This window comes from Podarcis muralis, chromosome 8 (genome assembly GCF_964188315.1).
Source record: "Podarcis muralis chromosome 8, rPodMur119.hap1.1, whole genome shotgun sequence".
NCBI classification, from domain to species: Eukaryota; Metazoa; Chordata; class Lepidosauria; order Squamata; family Lacertidae; genus Podarcis; species Podarcis muralis.
Window position 1 is genome coordinate 67,572,824 of NC_135662.1, and position 24,538 is coordinate 67,597,361.

Below are 24,538 nucleotides of genomic sequence, written 5' to 3' on the forward strand. Positions count from 1 at the left end.
GTAGCAAGCTATCAGGAATTTTTTATGTTATCGCTGCCAAACAAAATCAAGAGCTGCTTGAGGGGCACATGTACTTGTGAGGCAGATACACTTGTAAACGTTTATTCACTGTTTAAATGAACATTCAAAACATCTTGGGGCATAGGTGCCAACTGCTCCCTGGGTGCCTGAGCACCCACAATATTCCCCATGTAGGAGCCGGGCACCCACAGATTTTCGTGCCAGGCTTATGCATGCTGCATGGCACCCATGGCCCCAGGAACCCACTGTCGCTGGGCCAAGTTGGCACTCCTTTTTGGAATGTTCTAGAAACACTCCTGTCTAGTATGTCATGTGCAAAGTGGTCCTACGTTTGCTGAAAGAAGCAAAAACATTTGTGGGCTGTTGACTTCCCTCCCCACAACCCCAAGGCGATTTAGTTAGCTTTGGTATTTGGAAACTGTGAAAAATTCAAATTCTGCAGAGATAATTACGTCTAACTTGAACATTAATCCTATGCCATTTTCCTGGGTTCTTGAATGAGCTCGAAACACGACTACCAAGCCGTTTCTGTGAAGCCAAATAAATAGACATTTATTCAGTTATTTGCATTAATGAGGCTGCACCAAATTATACTACTTCATATTCTACAGTTTGTTTCATTTTTTCACTCACAACACCTATGTCTCTTGAAGGGCTCTGCGAAGCTTCTCAAGTATATTCCTTCAGTAAGTAAGTAAGTAAGAGAGAACCCAATAAAATGGCAAACTTCTATGAGTTTTTTTGTTGTTGGTACCAACATAGAACACAAATACTGTTGTAAGAACAGCCTTGATCAGCCTAAAACAGGACTGTTTTGGCTTCCACGCAGCATTCCCACCCAACCCTCAGTGTGTATAGTACATTTTCATAATGGAAAAGACAAATTTAATGTTGCTCTTTATGTTTGCAGAGCAAACAGATCCACCCCAGCTTCCATCATTTTGTGGTGTTGCTGAATAAACATGTTTGGGAACAACTGAGTACAGATGCCTTCCAGGTTAGAATTACCTGGGTACATTTTTTGTGTTACATATTTAAATGTATCTAGCCTAGTAAACTCTTCGTATTGACTTCTTCCTCTCCTTATCGGCTGTTATGGGTGACGTCTGCCATGTAAGAAAAAGGCCTAGTGAAGCCTTCATTTTATTACTGGATTCTTCCAGCCTCCCTTCCCTGGTGCCTTTAAATATTTGCCTGTTCCCAAATATTAGCTGCTATTTTCTAAAACTAGATTTAACTGATTTCCTTCTGCTGTACTTGAGGGCATTTATTGGGAATCCCTTATAATGAACAGTTCTGTTGCTGTGAAGATGGAACAAAAGAAAGCAAGCATGGTGGCTGCTGCTGTGTGCAACTTTTATAGAAATGAGCAAAATAGAAAATTGATTCAAAATATTTGGGAAGGGCTTTGTTGGCTGATGCTTGGTGACAACACAAACCCACCAACTGGAATTCCCTCCCTTGGGTAATTTGTGAGCAAGAGATCGTAATGGCCTTTAAATGCCTCTTGAAGACTTATACATTTACCCGAGCTTTCCTGGACTCTGACTCTTAGTTCTCTGTTGTGTACACTGCTCAGTTTTATTTGTAATCTATAGCTTATATTTACAGTGGTGCCTCCGGTTGCGGACGGGATCCATTCCGGAGCTCTGGTCGGATCCCGAGGTTTCCGCAACTGGAGGGACCGCTTCTGTGCTAGCGCGTGTGCGCTTCTGCGCATGTGCGTGCGGCAAAACCTGGAAAAATACTTCCGGGTTTGCCACATACGTATCCCGAAGGATACACAACCAGAGGTGAACCACTGTATTTTGTAAATTTTCTTTACTGCTTAACTGTAAATAAAATCTCTATGTGGATCTCCTCCCCTGCAAATAAATTTAAATGTTTGGTAAAAAACAATGGGGGGGGGGAAAGTAAAAAACCAAGCCAGGTGGTCGGGGTATAAATAATAAAATTATTATTATTATTAAAAAAGCAAAATGAATAAAATCATTTAACAGTGTACAATAGAAACTAAAGTTACAACTTCATTAGAGTTTTGTTCTGTTTGGTCCTATTTTTTAGGATTATTGAATGACATTGTACTTCTGTTGTTTCAATGACAACTGCTTAGAAATATTTGTTTTATTAAGTGATACAAAAGACGAGGTTCTTTTTTTAAAAAAGAATTACTTATGATTTTCAGTTATATACATTTAGATAGTTTTACGATCCTAACATTTCAAAACTTGACTTCCTCTTTCTTCGGTTCCTTAATTTTTTTTTTTTTTTTACATTTCCTGCATATTCTAAGTTAACTTATTCTTTTATTCATCAACTTTAAATATACACTGTTGTGAAACTGCAGGTTATTGCAATAATCCTGCTAAAAGACGACTCTTTCGTTGCGGAGTGAATTCCATAGGGAGCAGAAAGTGCTTTCTTTTTTCTCCTGTCTTGAATCTTCCAGCATCCCATTACTACAAACTTCATCTGATCTCCCTGAGTTCTAGTATTATGAGACAGGAAGAAATACCGTATTTTTCGCTCCATAAGACACACTTTCCCTCTCCCCAAAAATAAGGGGAAATGTGTGTGCATCTTATGGAGCGAATGCAGGGGGGAGGCAGGCAGTAAAAGCCCTCAAAAGCCGCACACAAGCTCCGCGCGGCTCCTGCAGGCTTTTCCTCAGGAGGGAGAAGGGACTGACGCGGCCAGTCAGTCCCTTCTCCCTCCTCGTAGAAAAGCCCACAGGAGCCTCGCGCTCCTTTAAGGAGCGCGCAGCTCCTGTGGGCTTTTGCGGGAGGTGGGGGTATTGCCATAGCCGCGCGCAGCCTCTCCTTGCCAGAGAGGTTGCGCGCGGCTAAAGAGGAAGCCAAGACAGCCAGTGGGATGGATCCCGCTCGCTGTCTTGGCTTCTTTGCTCTTTGGGGCTGAGGGGGGAAGTAAGATTTTTTTTCTTGATTTGCCCCTCTAAAAACTAGGTGTGCCTTATGGTCCGGTGCGCCTTATGGAGCAAAAAATACGGTACTTCACTCTGTCCACTTCATATATTAGATACACCTTTATCATGTCCCTTCTTACTTGTTTCCTCTCTGTACTTAAAAGCCCTGATTTGTGTAAGGGCATTACAATACAGGCAGTTTTATCTCACGCTTGTTTGTATAGAATTAAATTTGCTGTTTTACTGCCCACACACCCAATTTGGAGAGGCCCTTTTGGAGTGCCTTGTCTTATCCACTCCAAACAGTTCAGTATCACCGGTTTCAGTTCCCTATAGACTCCAGTGAACAGGCAAATGTGGGGCGTAGGCTTGCTGCTCTATCCTTTATGGCCATCCAGCTGCAAAGTAAGGACGAAGCTGGAAATAACTTCAGTTCCTCTGTAATAAAACTTGATTGATAGACAAACATAAAGTGGAACGGCAGGATGACTCTGGCTAGTGCCTTTACTGGCTGTTGTGGGGAAAAGGTTTGCATTAAATTAATTTTCAAGTCTGAAGTCTAAGCTGTTGTTGTGTAGGGCAGGAAAAAGAGACAGAGAGAGTGCCCAGCATATATTACTTAATGCCCTCTCTGTGGATTGTCACATGACGGCACGCCAGGCAAAGTTTTATTAAACCAGCATAGAAACCTGTGCCAGATATCTGCTGCTTTGTGATCTATTCTAATTACCTCTCTAATCTGTAACTCTGTAAGCTTGGAAATGGACTCCTATTGACAGGTCTAGCTCTTAAATAAACTTTGTTGAAAGCCTTCCTCCAAAAGTTTGTTTCGTTTCCCTATTTATTCTGCCTAGGTGAAATCAAGCGTGAAATGCAGTTATGCAAGTATGAATCAACAGTTTGCTCTGGGAGTTGCTGAATACTTTACGGTGGCATCCAAAACATAATGGGGTTATACAATACTTAATGCCTCCAAGAAAACATGACCAACTGAAATATGTTAAGCAGTATGTGGTTCCTAGAGCTTCTGCATTTTTAGATTTTTTTATGTAGTTCTTAACTTTTCTTGCTGTGCCCAGGCTACTTGGCAAGCTTTTCCCATAATCCTGAACAGTATTACTGAACATTTTTGCAAAAGAGCACTGTTGCTACATGGCATTGAAACTACTGTATATATTTTTTCCAAGCAAAGAAAACCAGCCTGACAAAGTGAAAGGATAGATTCTGAATAGTATGTTAAGAACCAAGAACCTTTGGGGAGAGGGAGACATCCTACAAGCCAATTCTGCAGAAAGCTAAATTGAGATTGAGCTGAGGTTTTCCGGTACCATGTAAAACCACAGTAACTGCATAAGCAGTTCAGAACAAATAACCTGACTGCCTCCATATGAGCTACTGAGCTCGTATAGAGATGGAGTTGGGGGAATTGATGCCAGCAAGAGGATGCAAGTAGCCCGCTTCCAACTCCAGCATCACTGTGGGCAAAGCACCAGTTACCTGCGACACTGTGGTCTGACCTGCATCATTTCCGCAATGTTGCTGCTTAGGGTGCTGAATTATTCCAGATCATGAAGCCCAGTGCAGTTTGCACTGAGTGGTAGGAACCCTTGAAGGTCACAGAGCCAGTGTGGTGTAGTGGTTAAGAGTGGTAGACTCGTAATCTGGTGAACCAGATTTGCGTCTCCACTCCTCCACATGCAGCTGCTGGGTGACCTTGGGCTAGTCACACTTCTCTGAAGTCTCTCAGCCCCACTCACCTCACAGAGTGTTTGTTGTGGGGGAGGAAGGAAAAGGAGAATGTTAGCCACTTTGAGACTCCTTCGGGTAGTGATAAAGCGGGATATCAAATCCAAACTCTTCTTCTGGTCTTTGCCATCACCTGCTACCTAATCTTTTTTCCCCGCTGCAGGTGTTGGGGATGGGACCTTTTGCATGCAAACCATTGCTCTACCACAGGGCTACTGATGTTAGAATTCCTGCTCCATGATTGCAGTAATGGGATTTTTGTCTATCACATGACAGTGTATGTTTTGACTCCACAGAGCGGGAAGTGACGGAGACAAGATGTTTGTGTTACTGTGTTCCGTGAAGCTGGACTATTGTCCTTTGTTCTTTTTCTCTTTGCTGTCTGATGCTAGAGAGAGAGGGAGCCATGTTGCAGTGCTCTGTGTGTGTTTATATGTAAATAAAGTAGGTTAGCCAAAATGCTGAGTTGCTGAGGTCTGATACGCAAGCTGCGAAGACTCTGTGGATCCCTAAGTGTGCCAATGTCTGTTGGCATCAGTCGCTGTGATGTTTGGGCTGAAGAACGCTTTTGAAGCTCCCGAACGATAGACCAGGAGGGCATGTGTCTCTGCCATGGTCCTACTCGAGTGTAGGATGAGCTCCTGACAATTATCCCATCCCCTAAGGGAGCAGGGGATGCAGAAAATGCGTCCTTGTAGGGGCCAGCATGCTGCAAAGCTTATAGAAAAGCTGTTGTGACGGCACACATGTGTCCCACTGCTCTTTCATACTGGTAGAGGCTATTTTTTTCCTGCTTGTTAAATGGGATAGCCAGTCGTATCTGCCCTACTCACATCAAGAACTTAAGTCATGTAGGGCAAGTGCAGATTCGCACATCACATCTTGAATCCTACTGTGCATTTCAATGACAAATATCTCTGTGAAGCTTTCAGTTGTACATGCTCATTTACAGGACCAGAGTTCCCCATAATATATACACATGGCAGGGCATGATGGGTTACGTACTATTTCGTTCTTCATGGGGGCATTTGGAACCCCAGCCATTTAAACACATGTGCTCAGTGGGAGAGCTGTACAAGTGTCTTGCCCTTTAAACATGGGTGCTTTTTCCAGCTAAAAGTGCCAAATCTGCTTCCGTTTCCTTTCTTTTTGTCGGTTTTGGTTTATACGCTTAAGTTTTGGTGTCTTTGCAGAATAGTGGAACCACCCAGATTAATTGCTCCCTTTCCTTTCCTTTCATAGTTTCTCAGTCTGGCACTGTCAACTTACATCGTGAACAGTACTCGCAGTAGTCTTCACAACAAACAAGGCCTGCCTACAACAAATCAGATTATTAGCTGGACAACATTAGGTAAGCACTACTTTCCTTAACTGGGATTATCCTGGATGCAGAGCTCCTGCCGCTCCTCCCCCTGCTGGAGGGAGACTTGAATCTTCGAGGTCGAATGAACAGGTGGCTTCTCCTGCCCCCTGCCCTCCCCGACCCAATAAACTTTTCATCAGTTCAGAGTTTTCTGCTCACATCAGCATTTTTGAAAAAAACATTCTATCTTTGAATCTATTCACTGAGATTTTTTTTGGGGGGGGAGTGTTACTATGCTGCCCCCTTTTCCCCTTCATATGTTATTTTTCTTTTCTCTTTAATTGCAAGCAAACTTAGTTGATGTATAACGATCATGGCTACAAAGTGTAATAATAAAATAATGTTTGTTTATTTACACACACACACACACACACACACACACAAATATAAAAAAAATAAAATAGGCATTCAGGCCAGACAGTCATGCCACTGAAATCAATGGGAACGAAGGTAGCCATGACTACCTTGTTCCATTAGTGTCAATGGGTCAGCTATGGGTCTGGATGCAGCCCTAAAGGTAAAGGTAAAGGTACCCCTGCCCGTACGGGCCAGTCTTGCCAGACTCTAGGGTTGTGCGCTCATCTCACTCTATAGGCCGGGAGCCAGCGCTGTCCGAAGACACTTCTGGGTCACGTGGCCAGTGTGACATCGCTGCTCTGGTGAGCCAGAGCCGCACACGGAAACACCGTTTACCTTCCCGCTAGTAAGCGGTACCTATTTATCTACTTGCACCCGGGGGTGCTTTCGAACTGCTAGGTTGGCAGGCGCTGGGACTGAATGACGGGAGCGCACCCCGCCGCGGGGATTCGAACCGCCGACCATGCGATCGGCAAGTCCTAGGCACTGAGGTTTTACCCACAGCGCCACCCGCGTCCCATGGATGCAGCCCTACCTCTTCTAAATAACCCACCTTTTATCCCACCAAGGTCCTTAATGCAGTCATGGGAAAACGGTAACCGCTTTGAGATTTTTTCCTACAATCAAGTGGTATATAAATTTTATGAAGTAAAGAAATACAAATAAAAAACTGGGATTGTCCTGGTCCGGCATGTAAAGACATGTATATAGACACACATTTCCTGCTGTTTAAGAGTTTAACCTGAAGGGACATGTCCTTGACTGGCAGCAGCTGGTTCCAGAAAGGTAATGTTCTGTGATTATACATAAATAGAAGTATCCATAAGCACCATCCTGGGAAAAAAGAAAAGGAGAATATCAGCACCCTCTTGGAGCTCACATGAGTGATGTTGATTTAGAAGTGGACTGTGGTTTGGAGATTAATAGCTCAGCCTGGCATTAATGAGATGCATCATTAACTGTTGTGGAGTTCAGATGCATAGCGTCGATGCTGCAAAAACTGGAACTGGAGGAATGCTTTTTGTTCTCTTCTTCCAGTTGATATTTTGCTCGGTGCCTCTTGTGATAAGGCAGGCTACTTCCAGCCTCTAGGTCAGAGCTTTCCAAACTGTGTGTCATGAAACGTAAGTGTGTTGGCTGCAGTGTATAGGTGTATCGTGCGAATGCTTCCTGCATTCCTCCCGGGGCTGGAAAGGGCTTAGTTTAACATCCGGTTTGCTAGTAAAACTGAATTGCTGTGTCGCGAAATGATGCATGTCTAAAAAGTGCGTCACCAGTATGAAAAGTTTGGAAGGCTCTGTTCTAAGTCTTTCAAGCTGTTTCTCTCTACAACTTAGCAGTTTGAAAGCACGCCAGTGCAAGTAGATAAATAGGTACCACTGTGGCGGGAAGGTAAACAGCGTTTCTGTGTGCTCTGGTTTCTGTCATGGTGCTCTGTTGCACCAGAAGCCATTTAGTCATGCTGGCCACATGACCCGGAAAGCTGTCTGTGGACAAACGCCGGCTCCCTCAGCCTGAAAGCGAGATGAGTGCCGCAACCCCATAGTTGCCTTTGACTGGACTTAACTGTCCAGGGGTCCTTTACCTTTTACCTTTCAAGCTGTTTCTCCCTACATTCCAGCTTGGGCCCCGTTCATATATACGTAGTCATTCCAGCACCAAAGTACTCCTTCAAGAGAAACAACTCAGGCATGCTTACTTCAATTGTCCAAATAAGCACGATTGAGCCTGGTAATTGATGCTTTTGAATTATGGTGCTGGAGGAGACTCTTGAGAGTCCCATGGACTGCAAGAAGATCAAACCTATCCATTCTGAAGGAAATCAGCCCTGAGTGCTCACTGGAAGGACAGATCGTGAAGCTGAGGCTCCTCATGAGAAGAGAAGACTCCCTGGAAAAGACCCTGATGTTGGGAAAGATGGAGGGCACAAGGAGAAGGGGACGACAGAGGATGAGATGGTTGGACAGTGTTCTCGAAGCTACCAGCATGAGTTTGACCAAACTGCGGGAGGCAGTGGAAGACAGAAGTGCCTGGTGTGCTCTGGTCCATGGGGTCATGAAGAGTCGGACACGACTAAACAACAAACAACAATATAAGGCTATTGGATGAGTGGTGCAAAATCCCATGAAAAAAGTTGTATCCAAACTTGGCCACCTCTTTTCATGGGGTAAATTCAGAATTGTTGTAGCAGATGGTTTTTTTTGTTTTGTTTTTGCTTTGTGGTGGATATTCCACTGCTTTCAATTCAAAGAGTGAGGAAAGAAACCATTTTCCTGCACCCTAGCTTCTAGGAATGTGAATGCAAACTACACAAGTCGTACATTGCTCCCAAGCTTTGAGAGTCATTGAGGGGGGTATTCAAATATGTCGGTGTTGACAGATGATATTGTGTTTATTGCAGGTTCGTCCTTGGTAGTGCCACTGCTAAGCCCCACATTTCTCTTCCCGAGGTTGCTGAGCATATTTCTTTCCCTGATGTCAACATACCTTCTGCTTAGTACAGGGTAATTCTCTCTCTACTTTATAAATGAATTTCCAGCATATATATATATATATATTTGCTTTTCTCTTGCCTAAGCAATTTTAAAGTCATGTATTTTCATTTTGCCAGATTCTTGTCATTCTTCCATTGCATTTAACCAGTAAGAAGCAAAGTTCCAGATGCTGTGTGTGTTTAAATCTCATTGCCGACGTCGTGGAGTAAACATTTAGCCAGTGATTTGTATGACACTCTGAAACATTTTTCGGTAGCTCCTTTGATTGCATTGATTCATGAGAACACATATGGTAGCTAACACACACACACTATGATTTCAAAATACAGTAGAAACCAGAAAGTAAAAAAGAGGAAGGAATAATCAGAACAGGGGGATCAAATAAAAACAAGTGTTTGAATCATTCAGTTTTCACTTCTTATGATCTCCAACAGCATTTGGAGATAAACAACAATTCAATCCAAAATTTGTGAATTTGACACAGAAATTTGAAGAGATGAAATCCCTGCCCCCACTTTTAAACCTATGCTTTTAAATAAAGCATCTTGGGTTGAAATATTATTACTAAAAGAAAAGGGCGGTGAATCCAAATGTAAAAAAAGAAGAAGTTTCCCCTAGTATTTCAAATGTAATAATAGAGTTGTATGGAATGTCACACTGAGGTTTATATTTTTAGCAAGCTGCAATCAGTGCCCTTTCTTTTGTCATAGTATTTTAATACAGTAGCTCTCAAAAAGGGCTGCTGGAGGAACAGTCGGTTCACTCTGTAATAGTGTGTATGTGTGTGTGTGTGTGTTTTTCTGAATGCATTCATCTTTTGACCATTATGAAATTGGCTCCCTGTAGTGGAAAAGAAGGCAGTCACCTTTGATGGCAGTAGCCATTTTGAATTTTTCAAGCATTCCAGCTTTCTGAGAACAACAGAATGTGGCCATCTCGGTTCACTTCTCCCTAAAAATAATTTTGCCACATCCGCAACACGTAGCTCAAACAAAACAGCCAATTTCTAAGGTGATGATAAATTTCTGAGGCTGATAAATAGTACTTGCCAGTTTACTAGAACCCGACTTGAAGGTAACAATTTCAAACGAGGAGAGAATTGCCAAGTAAGGGCAATATTTCTTCCAACTGTTTGGCATTTTCTGTATTAATCGGAACAATCTGCAAGTAACGTGAATATGGAAAGCTCAGCTTGACTGTGGCCAACACAGTTGTTGAACAAGTTGCCAAACCACCGTCCTGCCACACGCAAACACCCAACCTAGTAGCATTTGTTATGGAAGGGAGGTGGAGGAAAAATAAATCTGATGGCTGGGTTGTTGTTTTTTAATTTCAAATGTATTTTGACGTAGATATGAAGCACTTTTCCCCCTGGCGTTGGCTTTGTTGATGTTTGTGTGGATAAATATGGAACAAGAAGCAGCACAACATTACGGCATTTCACCAAAGCCAAAGGTAACCATTATTTTCACTGTAGGTAAATACCATAATAATAATAATAATAATAATAATAATAATAATAATAATAATAATAATTTATTATTTGTACCCCGCCCATCTGGCTGGGTTTCCCCAGCCACTCTGGGCGGCTTCCAACAAAGATGAAAGATACACTAAAATGTCACATATTAAAAACTTCCCTGAACAGGGCTGCCTACCACTTAGACATTTAGTTACTGGACACTAACTTTGATTAGACTTCATTGCTTCTGGTGTGTGTTGTCTAGGCATTATTTGGCTAGGCATTATTATTGTCAAATAAAAGAAAAGGATTCTCTTCCCCTCAACTAGCCTGGCCCAAAAGGGTCATGGACCAGGGAGCGTTGATGCAAAATCCCAAGTACCAGCAGCCATTTCCACTAGGCAGATGCAAACTCTTACCATATGTTTAAAATTGATGGGTGGAAGTGGGAAAGGCCCAGTGATTTTAAACCCACCCTTTAGGCCAGGCATAGGCAAACTCGGCCCTCCAGATGTTTTGGGACTACAACTCCCATCACCCCTGACCACTGGTCCTGTTAGCTAGGGATGATGGGAGTTGTAGTCCCAAAACATCTGGAGGGCCGAGTTTGCCTATGCCTGTTTTAGGCTGTGGTCATGTAGCATTCAGGTTGGCTGCAGGGGTGAAGACAGCACAGGCAGATCCCATAAAAGTCAATGTAGCCCACTGGCGCAAAGCCCCTAGCAGTTACACCGAGAAACTAGAGCAGGTGTGGAGAGCCTTTGGTCCTCCTGATGCTGCTGGACTACAACTCCCATCAGCCCCAGCAAGCATGATGGGAGTTGTGGTTCAGAAATATCTGTTCTTCAATAAAAGGTGGGGGGAAAGGGAGACCAGAACAGGTTAATTTAATGCCAGCACCATCACAGAGGTGTCTGTGGAGGGAATAAAGTGGTACCTCGGGTTAAGTACTTAATTCGTTTTGGAGGTCCGTTCTTAACCTGAAACTGTTCTTAACCTGAAGCACCACTTTAGCTAATGGGGTCTCCGGCTGCTGCCACACCGCCGGAGCACGATTTCTGTTCTCATCCTGAAGCAAAGTTCTTAACCCGAGGTACTATTTCTGGGTTAGCGGAGTCTGTAACCTGAAGCGTATGTAACCTGAGGTACCACTGTACAGGTATATTGACTGAAAATGTATTTTATTGTCACTTTTGAATAAATGTTTTTTGAATTTTTTTCAAAGCAATTTCTGGAGGGCCAAAGGTTCCCCACACCTGAACTGGCACCTAGGAGAATGACAGAAACCAAACCATGCTTACTCTCTCTGGAGCTAGCTCAGTTTGCTCTGCAGTAACCTGGCTGAGTGCGATTATCCAGTTGAGTGCTCTAATGTGGGAGCAATGGAAATAAGAAGTTATTAGGTGTGTTGTAAATAAAAATATTGCCCTTTTCCCTTATGGGGTATCCAAGAGCCCATATAGAGTCCTTACATAGGTTCCCTATTGGTAGGAGAAAATAACAGAGGCCAACCAGAGAATATTGAGAAGCAAAGCAGCTAGTAAGCTTGATCTTTATTCATCTGTTGCAACAGGGTACTCCCTCACACGCAGGAGAGGAGGAGGACCCAGAAAGATGGTGTGCAAGAGCTTATAAAGACTTTTGAAATTCCCATTATCTAGATCAAGACCACCCCCAGAAACATTATGCATACATCACAGAAGGGGTGTAATCTAAGACCACCCCTCAGATACATCCCACCTACATCACAGAAATTTAAATGTTGTTTTTCTCTTGTTACAGTTTATCTCCTGTCTGGCAAGTTACTTGATTGGATTTCCCGGGGAGCCTGGCCATTCTTTTGTAGTGGTAAAATACTTATTTCCTGGGCCAGGTCACAGACTCACACCTTATTCAAACAGACATATCCTTGAGACAGGATTTGTGAGGAGAGAGACAATGGGGAGACTTTTCCAGTTTGACCTTGCAGAGACAACATTTGGTCAGTTTGGGAATCAAAATGGTTCCAGGTTGGCTTTCCTGTGCTGATCTATGTACGTGTGGTTATGAACGTTGCCATATATCTAAGACCATAAAATTCCTATCACATTATCCCCCCTTTTTGTAAATGGATGTCTTTGTATATAAAAATAACACATGTTGCGTTTTGCTACTAAATTACTTGTGGCATTCTAACACTTTGGGAGATACCATTTACTCAATAGTGTTCTATGCTTTACACCTAGCAGGAAGGTCCACTAATGACTGAAAAATGCAGTTGGTGTTTTGTCCTTCGCCATTTTTGTGTGTTTCTCAGGTGTCAAGCTAGCTCTTCTGTGGTCTCACACTGACATAGTGCTACAGCAACACATCCTGTCTGTTGAATCCCCTCGGGGCTTTCATTTAACCATGTCGCCTGGCATTCACCATAGCTGGCACAGGTTTGGGCATCTCGTGAGGGAGATGCCTTTGCCTTGGCCTTTAGCTATGGGATTTTATTATAGGCTGTGGTCTTGCACTCATGGAAGTTGCTCACTTGCACTTAAAGGACCAAAAAGCTAATTGCAGCCTGGATACACTTGCCCAATTCAAACTGAGTCCAATTTGAATTTATCTTGCCCCATGGTTCTCAACTCTTCAAACCAATCTGTTAAAAGAAAACCATTCTTAAAAGGGCACTTTGTCCAAATAAGTCAATTTAACTCTATAAGGGATCATTCCTGCTAAACCAAAGCATTTGCACCTTCATGTACCTGGTGTTTTATGGATCCAGAAGCTTGTCCTTGGCAAAACGAGGTTTAACACATTTTAAAATGGATAGGGAAAGTTGGCAGAGGGCCAGGTGGAACAATGAAATGTGGTTATAAATTGAGCTAAACATTGGACTACACAATAGTGTGAGCTATTAGCAAGTATAAAATGCATGAGAATTCTCCATTGGTGTGTAAGCAATAAGACATTAAACATAAAAACAATTACACACAAAAATTGCCCCCCTTTGTGGAAATCACACTGTCAGACACATTTCAACATTCTTACATAATAACACATAATACAAAAAAAAAACCTAATTAAATATCAGTTGCATATCTTGACACAATTGTGATCTTTTACACATGTATCTTTTGAATCCTGGAGCACAGTCTTAAGGTTCAAAAGTGGGAAAATGTCCTTGCAATTCAAGTCCTCCCCCCTTTGTCAGCCCCACTCCCCATCAGTCTATATCATTTTAAAGAGATAGCTGTGGCCACTTTGAAAACTCTGGTGTTGCAGGTCTTGTGATGGCGAAGAACTGAGGGGTTGTTGCTGCTTTTCATCATTGCACATCTGTAGAAGTGATATCCTGTAAGGGGGCAGGGTTTTTTGGACTTAAAAGACAGTTAGAAAAAGAAGGAGCAAAAGCCCCCCCCCCAATCTCCTTGAGTTATTAGCTGCAAATAATAAAATCTTAGCATGTTAAGCATTTTACTCATTTTAATATTATTATCACATTTTCATATAATTACTGTTATTATCTGCTAAGTTTGTTTGCTTTCCTTCACTTAGTTTTTGTTGTTCCCCCCATATTATTACATAAAAAATTACTCCACGTGTATAGAAAGAGAACTGTAAAAAATACAACAAAGGTTAAAAAATAAAAAAGAAAGCAAAAAATTAGATTACCAGTCAGATGAAAACATACTTGACACAAAGACATCAAATTTAGAAAAGAATTATTATTAAATAATAATAAGATATTATCAAAACCACACAGATTACCACTGGACTGAAAAAAATGGTAAAACAATGGAAAAAAGGTTCAAATTCAGCATGTGCTATCTGATAAGTAGAACTTGATGAAAATGACTTTCAACATGTGATGGACATGTCCCCAAAGTAAAACACACACACACACACACACACACACACACACACACACACACAATGACCTATGAGGAACAAAAAATAAATAAATGCTAAGACACACAATTTGTTTTTTTGTTTTTAACCTGAAGTCACCTGAAGTAACTTGTTTTGGCATTCTAACAACCCAATGAAAAACTGATTAATAAATGAAAAACAGATTATTTGTAACCTAAAAAAGTGTCAGAGATAGAGGAAAATCAACTAATATAGCAGGGCTTCAGACTTGTTTTGCTGAACAGAAAGAAAGTGACTGTTTGGCTTTAAGGGAAGAAAGACAAAAGAAATACAAATACAATTACTTTTTATAGAGTATTTAAATCACTGTTTGCATCCCCTCATTATCATTTGTGCTGTGGGAGAAAAGAAGGGACAAACACTTTGTTAATGGGGTTCACATATCCTGTTAAAAGAGAAAATTATTTCATGTGAGAAGTCTGCCAGGAAATGCTGTTCCTAAAATGCATAGACATATACACAAACAAACAAACAAAAACTGTTAAATCCCCATTGGGGAGGCAAACTACTCAAGAGAGGAACTCACAGTGGGAGTGCTTTGAACTCCCTGTAGCCCACCTCTCCAAACCTCCTCTCTCCCCCCTCCTTTCTCACTTTGTAAGTTGATCTAGCCTCTGTGCATGTGCAGAGTTCATGTCTCAGCAAACCTTTTATACTATTGAAAATGTTGCATCTTTTGGCTAAATTAGAATTTGAATAAGGGAAGGGAAGGGTAAGGAGTAGATTTTTAAAATAGGGTTAGATTTTTAAAACAAAAAAGAGAAACTCAGCAATTCAAGTATTCAAAATAATAGACAAAATGATAAACACTGTAATCACTCAAATGCCTGATATCACCAGTTCTGCTTCAAAACATCACAGCTTTCACCTCTCACCTTTAAAAACAAAGAGCAAATCTGGGCTGAATTTCAACTCATCAGCCACAAATTGGGAAAGTTGAAAGGGACCTTGGGGTCATCTAGTCCAACCCTAAAATACAGGGTTCATAGCAAGATTTGTACTACCAGAGAGACACACACATACTTATGTACACAGACACAACTGGGGAAGAGATCACAAGCCATGCGCCTATCACAAACCATGCGCCTATCATGTACTAATGAAGAGGAAAATAAAAGTACCCAACTTATACAGAACCCTTTTAGCAGATCTTGAAGCTAGTTTGAGTGAGAGTTTACTTCCTTAGACTAATGAGTGCAAGTTCCTAGAGAAAGTATCTTTAAAGGAAGATTGAAGTGAACATTTTTCCTAAGATAGGGAGAGGATCCCTTATAAAGCAAAGTTAATTCAATTGATATAACCACTCACAAATAATTAAAACAGCCATAGATTTGATTTAAAAGGAATACAAAAGTGAACAAATTTTCCTGAACTTGCAGAGGAATAGTAAGCCTAATCTATGCCCCCCCCCTTTTGCAGTTTCCTTTAAAGGAAGCTTACTCGGGAGTAAATTTACCTGGCACAGAAGAAAGAAGGAGAAGAAAAGAAGAAAAAAACCTGAAAGAGACAGAATGAAACAAGGGGGCATTTTCTAAGAAAAGAGGCCAGGAAGTCTTATAGAGACTGATATCTGGACTGGACTCATAGAATTTTGCTGGCCATGGAAGCCTCTACATTTAATAACAATTTTCTTAGAAAGAACACCATCCTTTCATAGGCATGTGCTTAATGAAATACATACACTGCATTTTAGTTTGAGACAGCAATTTTGCTCAACTAGGCTTTTGCAGCAGAAACATTAGGTTAACTTCATGTTCCAAAATAGACTGGAACACAGGTGTACTCACAAACTCAAAAGTTACAACAAAACATCATTTACCATTAGACTTAAAATCACCCTCACTTAAACTAGAGGAAGGAGGTGGGGTAATCCTCCTTTCAGAACACAAGTAGCACGTGTACAGGATTTTACCACTTGGGAGAAAAACTCTTAGAGCCTCTCTCAAATAACAAACATTTGCACACTTCATTCTCAATTTTTGTCTTGTTTAAGATTGATAACGTTCAACATGGCTTTCTTAGATTTAGAACTTGGAGCAAGCTTGCATTTTTATTTTAGATGGCACATTTAAGATAAGCAGCTGCTGGATGTTGCCTAAGTACAATTTAAACACAGGAAAAACGTTTCTTAAACACAAATTGAAGGGGACTGTCAGAGTCCAGGCGGGAAGTAAGCACCAATTGGCTTCTTTCACGCCAGGAATCTGTGGGTTCATTTCTTTTGATTGAGGTGCACCCATTTTATTAAGAATTTTTAATAGCGCTAGCTTTTACTTTTATACTGCAGTCGGGGTTTTATCCCCACTATTCAGGAAACACAATAAATAACCCACAGTACACTCAATTTGGACAACTCCGAGAATTAGTACTGTGACACACCGCCGTTCGTCTGGCCTGACTTACTAGGCTGGTACAGCTGTTGGCCTTTCCTGGCTACTAAGCTAACAGTGCGGTCAGCGATCTCAAACCCCCCCTTTGGTCATTACTCAGCCAGGGAGCCCACAGCAACCTCCTGCCTCTTACAATCTAACCTGAGAGTTCCCTACTGGACGCTTGCGTAGCGCAGTGCCAGATTGGGACTCAGAAATGACAAAGAAGGAAAGGAATCAGGTGCCCTTGCTTTCTCTGCTCACAGGTCATCTCTAACAAAGATCGCCATGGCAGAGGTGCGGCTGCACCTGGGAGTTATAGTTTTCAGTACAGAAGAAAAAGTACGACCTTTTTCTGGGCAAAACTCCGAAGGAATAGGTCAGCATAGAAGGGAAATGAAAGAAGTCACACACAACTTTTGCCTGGGCATACTCCGAAGGGCTAGGGCTGGTGTTGAGATCGAGGGGACAGAAAGGAGAAGGCAATTTTTAGATGAGGAAAAAAGTAGAAATTTTAGAATTGAAGGGAAAAGGAAGAATTAAAGAATTTTGGTTGCTGTGGTTTAGAGAACCCAACCCACTACCCGTGTTTCCTACTTAATACTCACTTCCGCATGCGCTGTTCCTGGTGATCCCACGATCTCTTGACTGGTTGTTTAAGGCCGGCCTGATCAAGCGTTGCTTCCTCTGGTTAGCCCCGCTGAACCTCCAGTTATTTCCAGACCCTGGGATCGATGGAAGACTGGTTATTCCTCCTGGCAAACTGCCTGGTGCGCGCTGGATAACCAGTCCTTCCTCGCTTCCAGAATCCGGGTAACCAAAAGTCCCTTCGTGCGTGGTCGCCATCTGTTGTAAATAAAAATATTGCCCTTTTCCCTTATGGGGTATCCAAGAGCCCATATAGAGTCCTTACATAGGTTCCCTATTGGTAGGAGAAAATAACAGAGGCCAACCAGAGAATATTGAGAAGCAAAGCAGCTAGTAAGCTTGATCTTTATTCATCTGTTGCAACAGGGTACTCCCTCACACGCAGGAGAGGAGGAGGACCCAGAAAGATGGTGTGCAAGAGCTTATAAAGACTTTTGAAATTCCCATTATCTAGATCAAGACCACCCCCAGAAACATTATGCATACATCACAGAAGGGGTGTAATCTAAGACCACCCCTCAGATACATCCCACCTACATCACAGAAATTTAAATGTTGTTTTTCTCTTGTTACAGTTTATCTCCTGTCTGGCAAGTTACTTGATTGGATTTCCCGGGGAGCCTGGCCATTCTTTTGTAGTGGTAAAATACTTATTTCCTGGGCCAGGTCACAGACTCACACCTTATTCAAACAGACATATCCTTGAGACAGGATTTGTGAGGAGAGAGACAATGGGGAGACTTTTCCAGTTTGACCTTGCAGAGACAACATTTGGTCAGTTTGGGAATCAAAATGGTTCCAGGTTGGCTTTCCTGTGCTGATCTATGTACGTGTGGTTATGAACGTTGCCATATATCTAAGACCATAAAATTCCTATCACAGGTGCTATGCTGTCAATCCACGTAAATCAACACTGCACCAGAGGGAAGGAATTAACCAGCAGTCGCGGATACGGCACCTCCGTTGCTTCCCGCTATAGCTCACTAGAGGAGAATGCTTCAGCTGCAAAAATCACCTTTTTTCTGAATTATGAAAATATGTCTCCTTCCAGGACGTTTGGGGAAAAGCAGGAAGAAATAAGAGAGCAAATGGAAAGTTCGGGGAGTTATTTCTTTACCTAAGGCAGCAGAAGCATTTCCACTTGATCATCCTGCTTGAGCGATAACTTTATTGAGAGTCATTAAAGTATAATAAAACTGTTGGGGAAGATGCTATCGTAGCAACAGACACGGGCTTCTCTGAAGGAATAACTCTTTAAATTCTCATTTGCTCCCCGGAAAATATACCTTTAATATCAACAGGATGCCAGCTGACATCGTGGCATTGATTTCTCTTCTCTCTTTTACAGCTTGCTGCTCTCAGCTTTTCATACACTAATGATCTAACACAGTTCCGACAACTTCATTTGGATGACGTCCGGAGATCTTTTTTCTTCGTATCCTTTTTCTTCCTTGAGTGAAGGCCTGGTTGCAATGCGATGGCTTGGCTTTTCATTTTCATTCCCTTCCCCTCTAAAAAAGCAAAATCTTGGTTTCTTAGGATGGGCCGGCTTGGAATTGCTAGTGGGTAATTTTACAAGCGAAGTGTTTGTCAATGGGGCAGGAAGCATACATGTGGCCTAGGACCCACATACCTACGGGACCGCCTCTCCTGGTATGCCCCGCAGATGACTTTAAAGGTCCACAAATGACAACACATTGGAGGTCGCAAGTCACAAGGTGGTTAGATTGGTCTCAACTAGGGCCAGGGCCTTTTCAGTACTGGCCCCGACTTGGTGGAACGCTCTGTCACAAGAGACTAGGGCCCTGCGGGACTTGACATCTTTCCGCAGGGCCTGCAAGACAGAGCCATTCCGCCTGGCCTTTGGTTTGGACTCAGTCTGACCCTTGTGTTTCCCTCCCCTTATGGTTTTGATCTGTGGGCTACTTTTAAAATGAGGCTGCATTTTAAATTGCATTTTAACCTGTATTTTAAATTGGCCCCCCCCCATTATGTTTTTACTTTAATTTTACTGGTCTTAGCCGCCCTGAGCCCGGCTCTGGCCAGGGAGGGTGGGGTATAAATAAAATTTATTATTTATTATTATTATTATGAGGAATGAAAGTTTACATAACAATGCTGTTGTTGCTGCATTGAGCCTATATACTGCGCCCATTTTTTTAAATACAAATTTTAAAACAATATCCAGAAAAGTTTAGTAATGAAGCTTCCCAGTTAGGACTTGTGAGTTGGCCTTTGGTTAACCTGATTTTCCACGAGTTGATTCATACTGCATATATTTAGCATACTGGCACTCTGGTGGTTTTGTGCTTTTCGTCTCCCTCTTGTCTTACACAGAATTTGTAGGTATGAATCTCAGAAGAAGAGTCTTGCTTACTATATCGTTGGGCCATTAAACACTTCTGAGAAGTACATGCTTTGGATTTCTTTATTTGCAGTTATGCAGGGGTCAGCAAACTTTTTCAGACCTTGTGGGGGGGGGGAGACTATATTTTGTGGAGGGGGGGGGGAAATGAACAAATTCCTATGCCCCACAAGAGATGCAGTTTAAATAAAAGGGCACATTCTACTCATATAAAAACACCAGGCAGGCCCCACAAATAACCCAGAGATGCATTTTAAAGAAAAGGACACATTCTACTCATGTAAAAACATGCTGATTCCCGGACCGTCCGCAGGCCGGATTTAGAAGGCGATCTGGCCCCCGGGCCTTAGTTTTCCTACCCATGCAGTTATGCTTTCCTAACAGTGAGAAAGCTACATTAATATATAGAGTGGGGGAACAATTTAAAAGCTTTGCAGGGATGTATATACTTGACGTCTTTATATATGCATCTAAAAACTGAGGCTTGGGATTTAGGAGAAGGCAGTAAAGATCTTTCTGACTCCTGTTTCTCTTAATTTGCTTTAGTACACATCACCTACAGGTAGAGTTTTCAGTTGTTACCTGAATGCTGAATCTAACGAGGTCTTGTTGAACAAACAAATGGGACCTGCTTTCACCCTGTTAAAATTTGAGTGGTCCTACCCCTTTTCTTACTTTTCCTATTGGACAATGGAAACTGATCGATCAGAACAGTTATGCTTTAAGAATAGTTTGGTTACCCAGCTACCGTTCACCTGACATGTTAAAAACCATGTGACTCTAACACAATGTAAGATGGGGGGGGGAAAGGGAATGAGCAGATGTTGCTATATAAAATTGGCTATTACATACATGGGCTTTGTCTTCCTGAAAGATGGGCTGCTGGTAATATTTAATCTATCCATTAATTGTGATTGAGACAAAGGCATCTATTTGGATGTCTAATAAAAAAATGTTCTAAAGGCCTTTGCAAGCATTATTCCTCTTTTCTCACCTCCCATGCACAGCTTGGTGTGTTCTGGATATTTTTACCATTATCTTATACCTGTGGTGCAAAGTTGTCATTGGGAATGCTTATACCGCTAGCATGTGAAACAAGTGTGACCGTTTGCTCAATAAGGAGCATGTTGTGTTTTCCTTAGCCCTACCCAGGTTTTCTTCCAAGTGACAGCCTTTTTCGGTACTGGAAACATAGCTTCTGTGAACAGGTAACTATTGTGAACTATGTCTAGAGAAGTTGGAAGGGGAATTCCGTAAGTGGGGTGCCACAACAGAGAAGGCCCTGTCCTATGTTGCTACATAATGGATTTCTCTTGGCAGTCAAGTAGCACCATCCTGTCACATCTTAACACATGAGTAGCCTGATACAGAGTGTCTGGAGGCGGTTGGAGGATGGATGGCGGCTGACAGATTGAGGTTGAATCCTGACAAGACAGAAGTACTGTTTTGGGGAGACAGGAGGCGGGCAGGTGTGGAGGATTCCCTGGTCCTGAATGGGGTAACTGTGCCCCTGAAGTCTTTTTGGACTCACAGCTGTCCATGGAGGCACAGGTCAAATCTGTGTCCAGGGCAGCTGTTTACCAGCTCCATCTGGTACGCAGGCTGAGACCCCATCTGCCTGCGGACTGCCTTGCCAGAGTGGTGCATGCTCTGGTTATCTCCCGCTTGGACTACTGCAATGCGCTCTACGTGGGGCTACCTTTGAAGGTGACCCGGAAACTGCAACTAATCCAGAACGCGGCAGCTAGACTGGTGACTGGGAATGGCCGCCAAGACTTGAAAGACCTATATTGGCTCCCAGTACGTTTCCGAGCACAATTCAAAGTGTTGGTGCTGACCTTTAAAGCCCTAAATGGCCTTGGTCCAGTATATCTGAAGGAGCGTCTCCACCCCCATCGTTCTACCCAGACACTGAGGTCCAGCACCGAGGGCCTTCTGGCGGTTCCCTCACTGCGAGAAGCCAAGTTACAGGGAACCAGGCAGAGGGCCTTCTCGGTAGTGGCGCCCGCCCTGTGGAACGCCCTCCCACCAGATGTCAAAGAGAACAACAACTACCAGACTTTTAGAAGACATCTGAAGGCAGCCCTGTTTAGGGAAGCTTTTAATGTTTGATGTATTACAGTATTTTAATATTTTTTGGGAAGCCGCCCAGAGTAGCTGGGGAAGCCCAGCCAGATAGGTGGGGTATAAATAATAAATTATTATTATTATTATTATTATTATTATTATTATTATTATTATTCAGAGGGAAACTCTACTTCAAATATCTAGTTCCCAAGTTGCAAAGGACTCCACAAGTGCCTTGAATTTGGTACAGCAACATATTGGTAGCTAGTGCATCTCCTTAAGATCCAGCATCTTGTGAGTCTAGCACGTTGAACCACTTATCGCCCCCAGCACCTGGCCGAAGCTTCTGGATCATCTTCAAGGGCAGCCTGACATGCAGGTGCATTGTAGCAATCCAGCAGAAAGGTCACCAGAACAAGGGTATCAAATGAGATGTTCTTCATGAAGCAACAACAGAAAGTTGCTATGCAAGCACCAACAGAGCAGTAGGGTATTTTTTGACTCTTGGCAGCCTGTTTAAAAGAACTCTTTGTCTGTCCAAGTACTGACCTGTTGTGAAAGCAAACGGAGGGTGGGAAACATTTCGTAAAACAAAAGGTGCTGCAGAAATAAAACTTTATAGCAATAAGTAGCATCCAAGAACTGTTTGCTTGTTATGTAAAAAACTAGAGGCAGCCTATAAAACTAGAAGCCGTGTGACTTGAAAGGTCGTTGCATGATGATTCAAATGTTGAGTGTAAGGGGGGTGGGAAAACTCCTGTTTCTTAGTAGAACATATTACTTGCAGAAAACACATAATGTTTGTTTTGGTTTCATTCTTGGTCTCTAGTTTTGATCCAACTTCAGTCCATTGCTTCTTGACTGTGTTCAGCCCTTTCCTGATGGGAGCCTTGCTGTTGTGGAAGGTTAGTAATCGCACCTTTAGGGAATGATATGATCGGATTTATTCAATTCTAGCTTAACTGTTCCTGCACAAATAACCTATCTTCTCTGGTAAGACTTCTTAAATGCAAAATGCTACACACACACACACACACACACACACACACACACAGTGGAACCTCTGTTTTCAAATGTAATCTGTTCCAGAAGACTTGTTTGGCTTCCCAAACATTTGAAAATTGAGGATCAATGGGCTGGCTGCAAAGTAAATGGGAAAAAATGAAAAACATGTTTTGGAAGCTGTTCGACTTCCGAGGAATGTTAAAAAATATATATTCATGAGCTGTAAAAAGGTAAAGGTACCCCTGCCCGTACGGGCCAGTCTTGCCAGACTCTAGGGTTGTGCGCTCATCTCACTCTAGAGGCCGGGAGCCAGCGCTGTCCGCAGACACTTCCAGGTCACGTGGCCAGCATGACAAGCTGCATCTGGCGAGCCAGCACAGCACACGGAACGCCGTTTACCTTCCCGCTAGTAAGCGGTCCCTATTTATCTACTTGCACCCAGGGGTGCTTTCGAACTGCTAGGTTGGCAGGCGCTGGGACCGAGCGACGGGAGCGCACCCCGCTGCGGGGATTCGAACCGCCGACCTTTTCGATCGGCAAGTCCTAGGCGCTGAGCCTTTTCCCAAAGCGCCACCCGCTGTCCATTCATGAGCTGTAAGGCAAGCTAAATAAAGTACCATATTTTTCGCTCTATAAGACGCACCAGACCACAAGACGCACCTAGCTTTTGGAGGAGGAAAACAAGAAAAAAAAAAATCTGATTCTCAGAAGCCAGAACAGCAAGAGGCATCACTGTGCAGTGAAAGCAGCAATCCCTCTTGCTGTTCTGGCTTCTGAGATAGCTGCGCAGCCTGCATTCGCTCCATAAGACGCACACACATTTCCCCTTACTTTTTAGGAGGGGAAAAAGTGAGTCTTATAGAGCAAAAAATACGGTAAGTCATAGAATCGTAGAGTTGGAAGGGACCCTAAGGATCATCTAAGTCCAACCCCCTGCAGTGCAGGACTACTCTGCTGTCCCATACAGGGACCAAACCTGCAACCTTGGTATTATCAACACCATGCTTTATCCAGCTGAGCTATCCAGGATGGCAGGTGGTCCTACTGAAATAAGCAGAATTCCATATGGAACCTTGTTTGTTGCTGCTGCTTGTTGAATAGATGATGATTGCCCTGGTGTGGCCATCTTTTTCTCCCACCCCCCGCCATGGAAATCCCTGGGAGGAGGGTTGTTATCCATTGCGGGGACTTCTGTGATCACATTTGAACGTATGCATGGCGGTCGTGGCAGCAGTCAAGCTTTCTAGCAGCCGTGGAGCACTTGTTACTTGTGAAAAGACCCTATATTCTGAAGGCAGTCCTGGGACCACTGTGTAAACCTGTAACTAACGGGTTGCAAATTTTATTGTTAATTTTTTATTATTTATTGAATTTATATACTGCCCTATACCTGGAGGCCTCAGCACAAAATCAAAATACACTAGTACCTTAGGTTACAAACACTTTGGGTTACAAACTCTGCTAACCCGGAAGTAGTACCTTGGGTTACAAACTTTGCCCCAGGATGAGAACGAAAATCATGTGCCGGTGGCGCAGCAGCAGCGGGAGGCCTCATTAGTGAAAGCGCGCCTCAGGTTAAGAACGGTTTCGGGTTAAGAACGGACCTCCGGAACGAATTAAGTTCATAACCTGAGGGTACCACTGTATAAAACCACAATACATATATATATATATAATCAAAATAAAAACAACAACCCAATCGCACACCCAAGAAGAAAAACAAACCACATTTTAAAAGGGCATAGGATGTCAATCAAATCAACCAAAGGCCTGGTTAAAAAGGAATGTTTTTGCCTGGCGCTTAAAGGTGTATAATG

General features: G+C 42.7%; 1 protein-coding gene across 11 annotated transcripts in view; it reads left to right on the forward strand.

Annotated features, from left to right (window-relative positions):
• Positions 1–24,538, forward strand: part of PIGN (phosphatidylinositol glycan anchor biosynthesis class N) — a 92,958-nt gene that overhangs the window by 50,029 nt on the left and 18,391 nt on the right. For all 11 annotated transcript variants that reach the window (XR_003707710.2, XM_077933332.1, XM_028737889.2 and 8 more), the window contains 6 exons: positions 5,933–6,041; positions 8,812–8,914; positions 10,258–10,360; positions 18,633–18,719; positions 20,802–20,857; positions 22,546–22,621. Coding sequence is in view for 10 of the 11 variants with exons in the window: in XM_077933332.1 (XP_077789458.1) it covers positions 5,933–6,041; positions 8,812–8,914; positions 10,258–10,360; positions 18,633–18,719; positions 20,802–20,857; positions 22,546–22,621 (534 nt within the window). In the remaining variant the exon portion in view is untranslated. The remainder of the gene's footprint in view (positions 1–5,932; positions 6,042–8,811; positions 8,915–10,257; positions 10,361–18,632; positions 18,720–20,801; positions 20,858–22,545; positions 22,622–24,538) is intronic.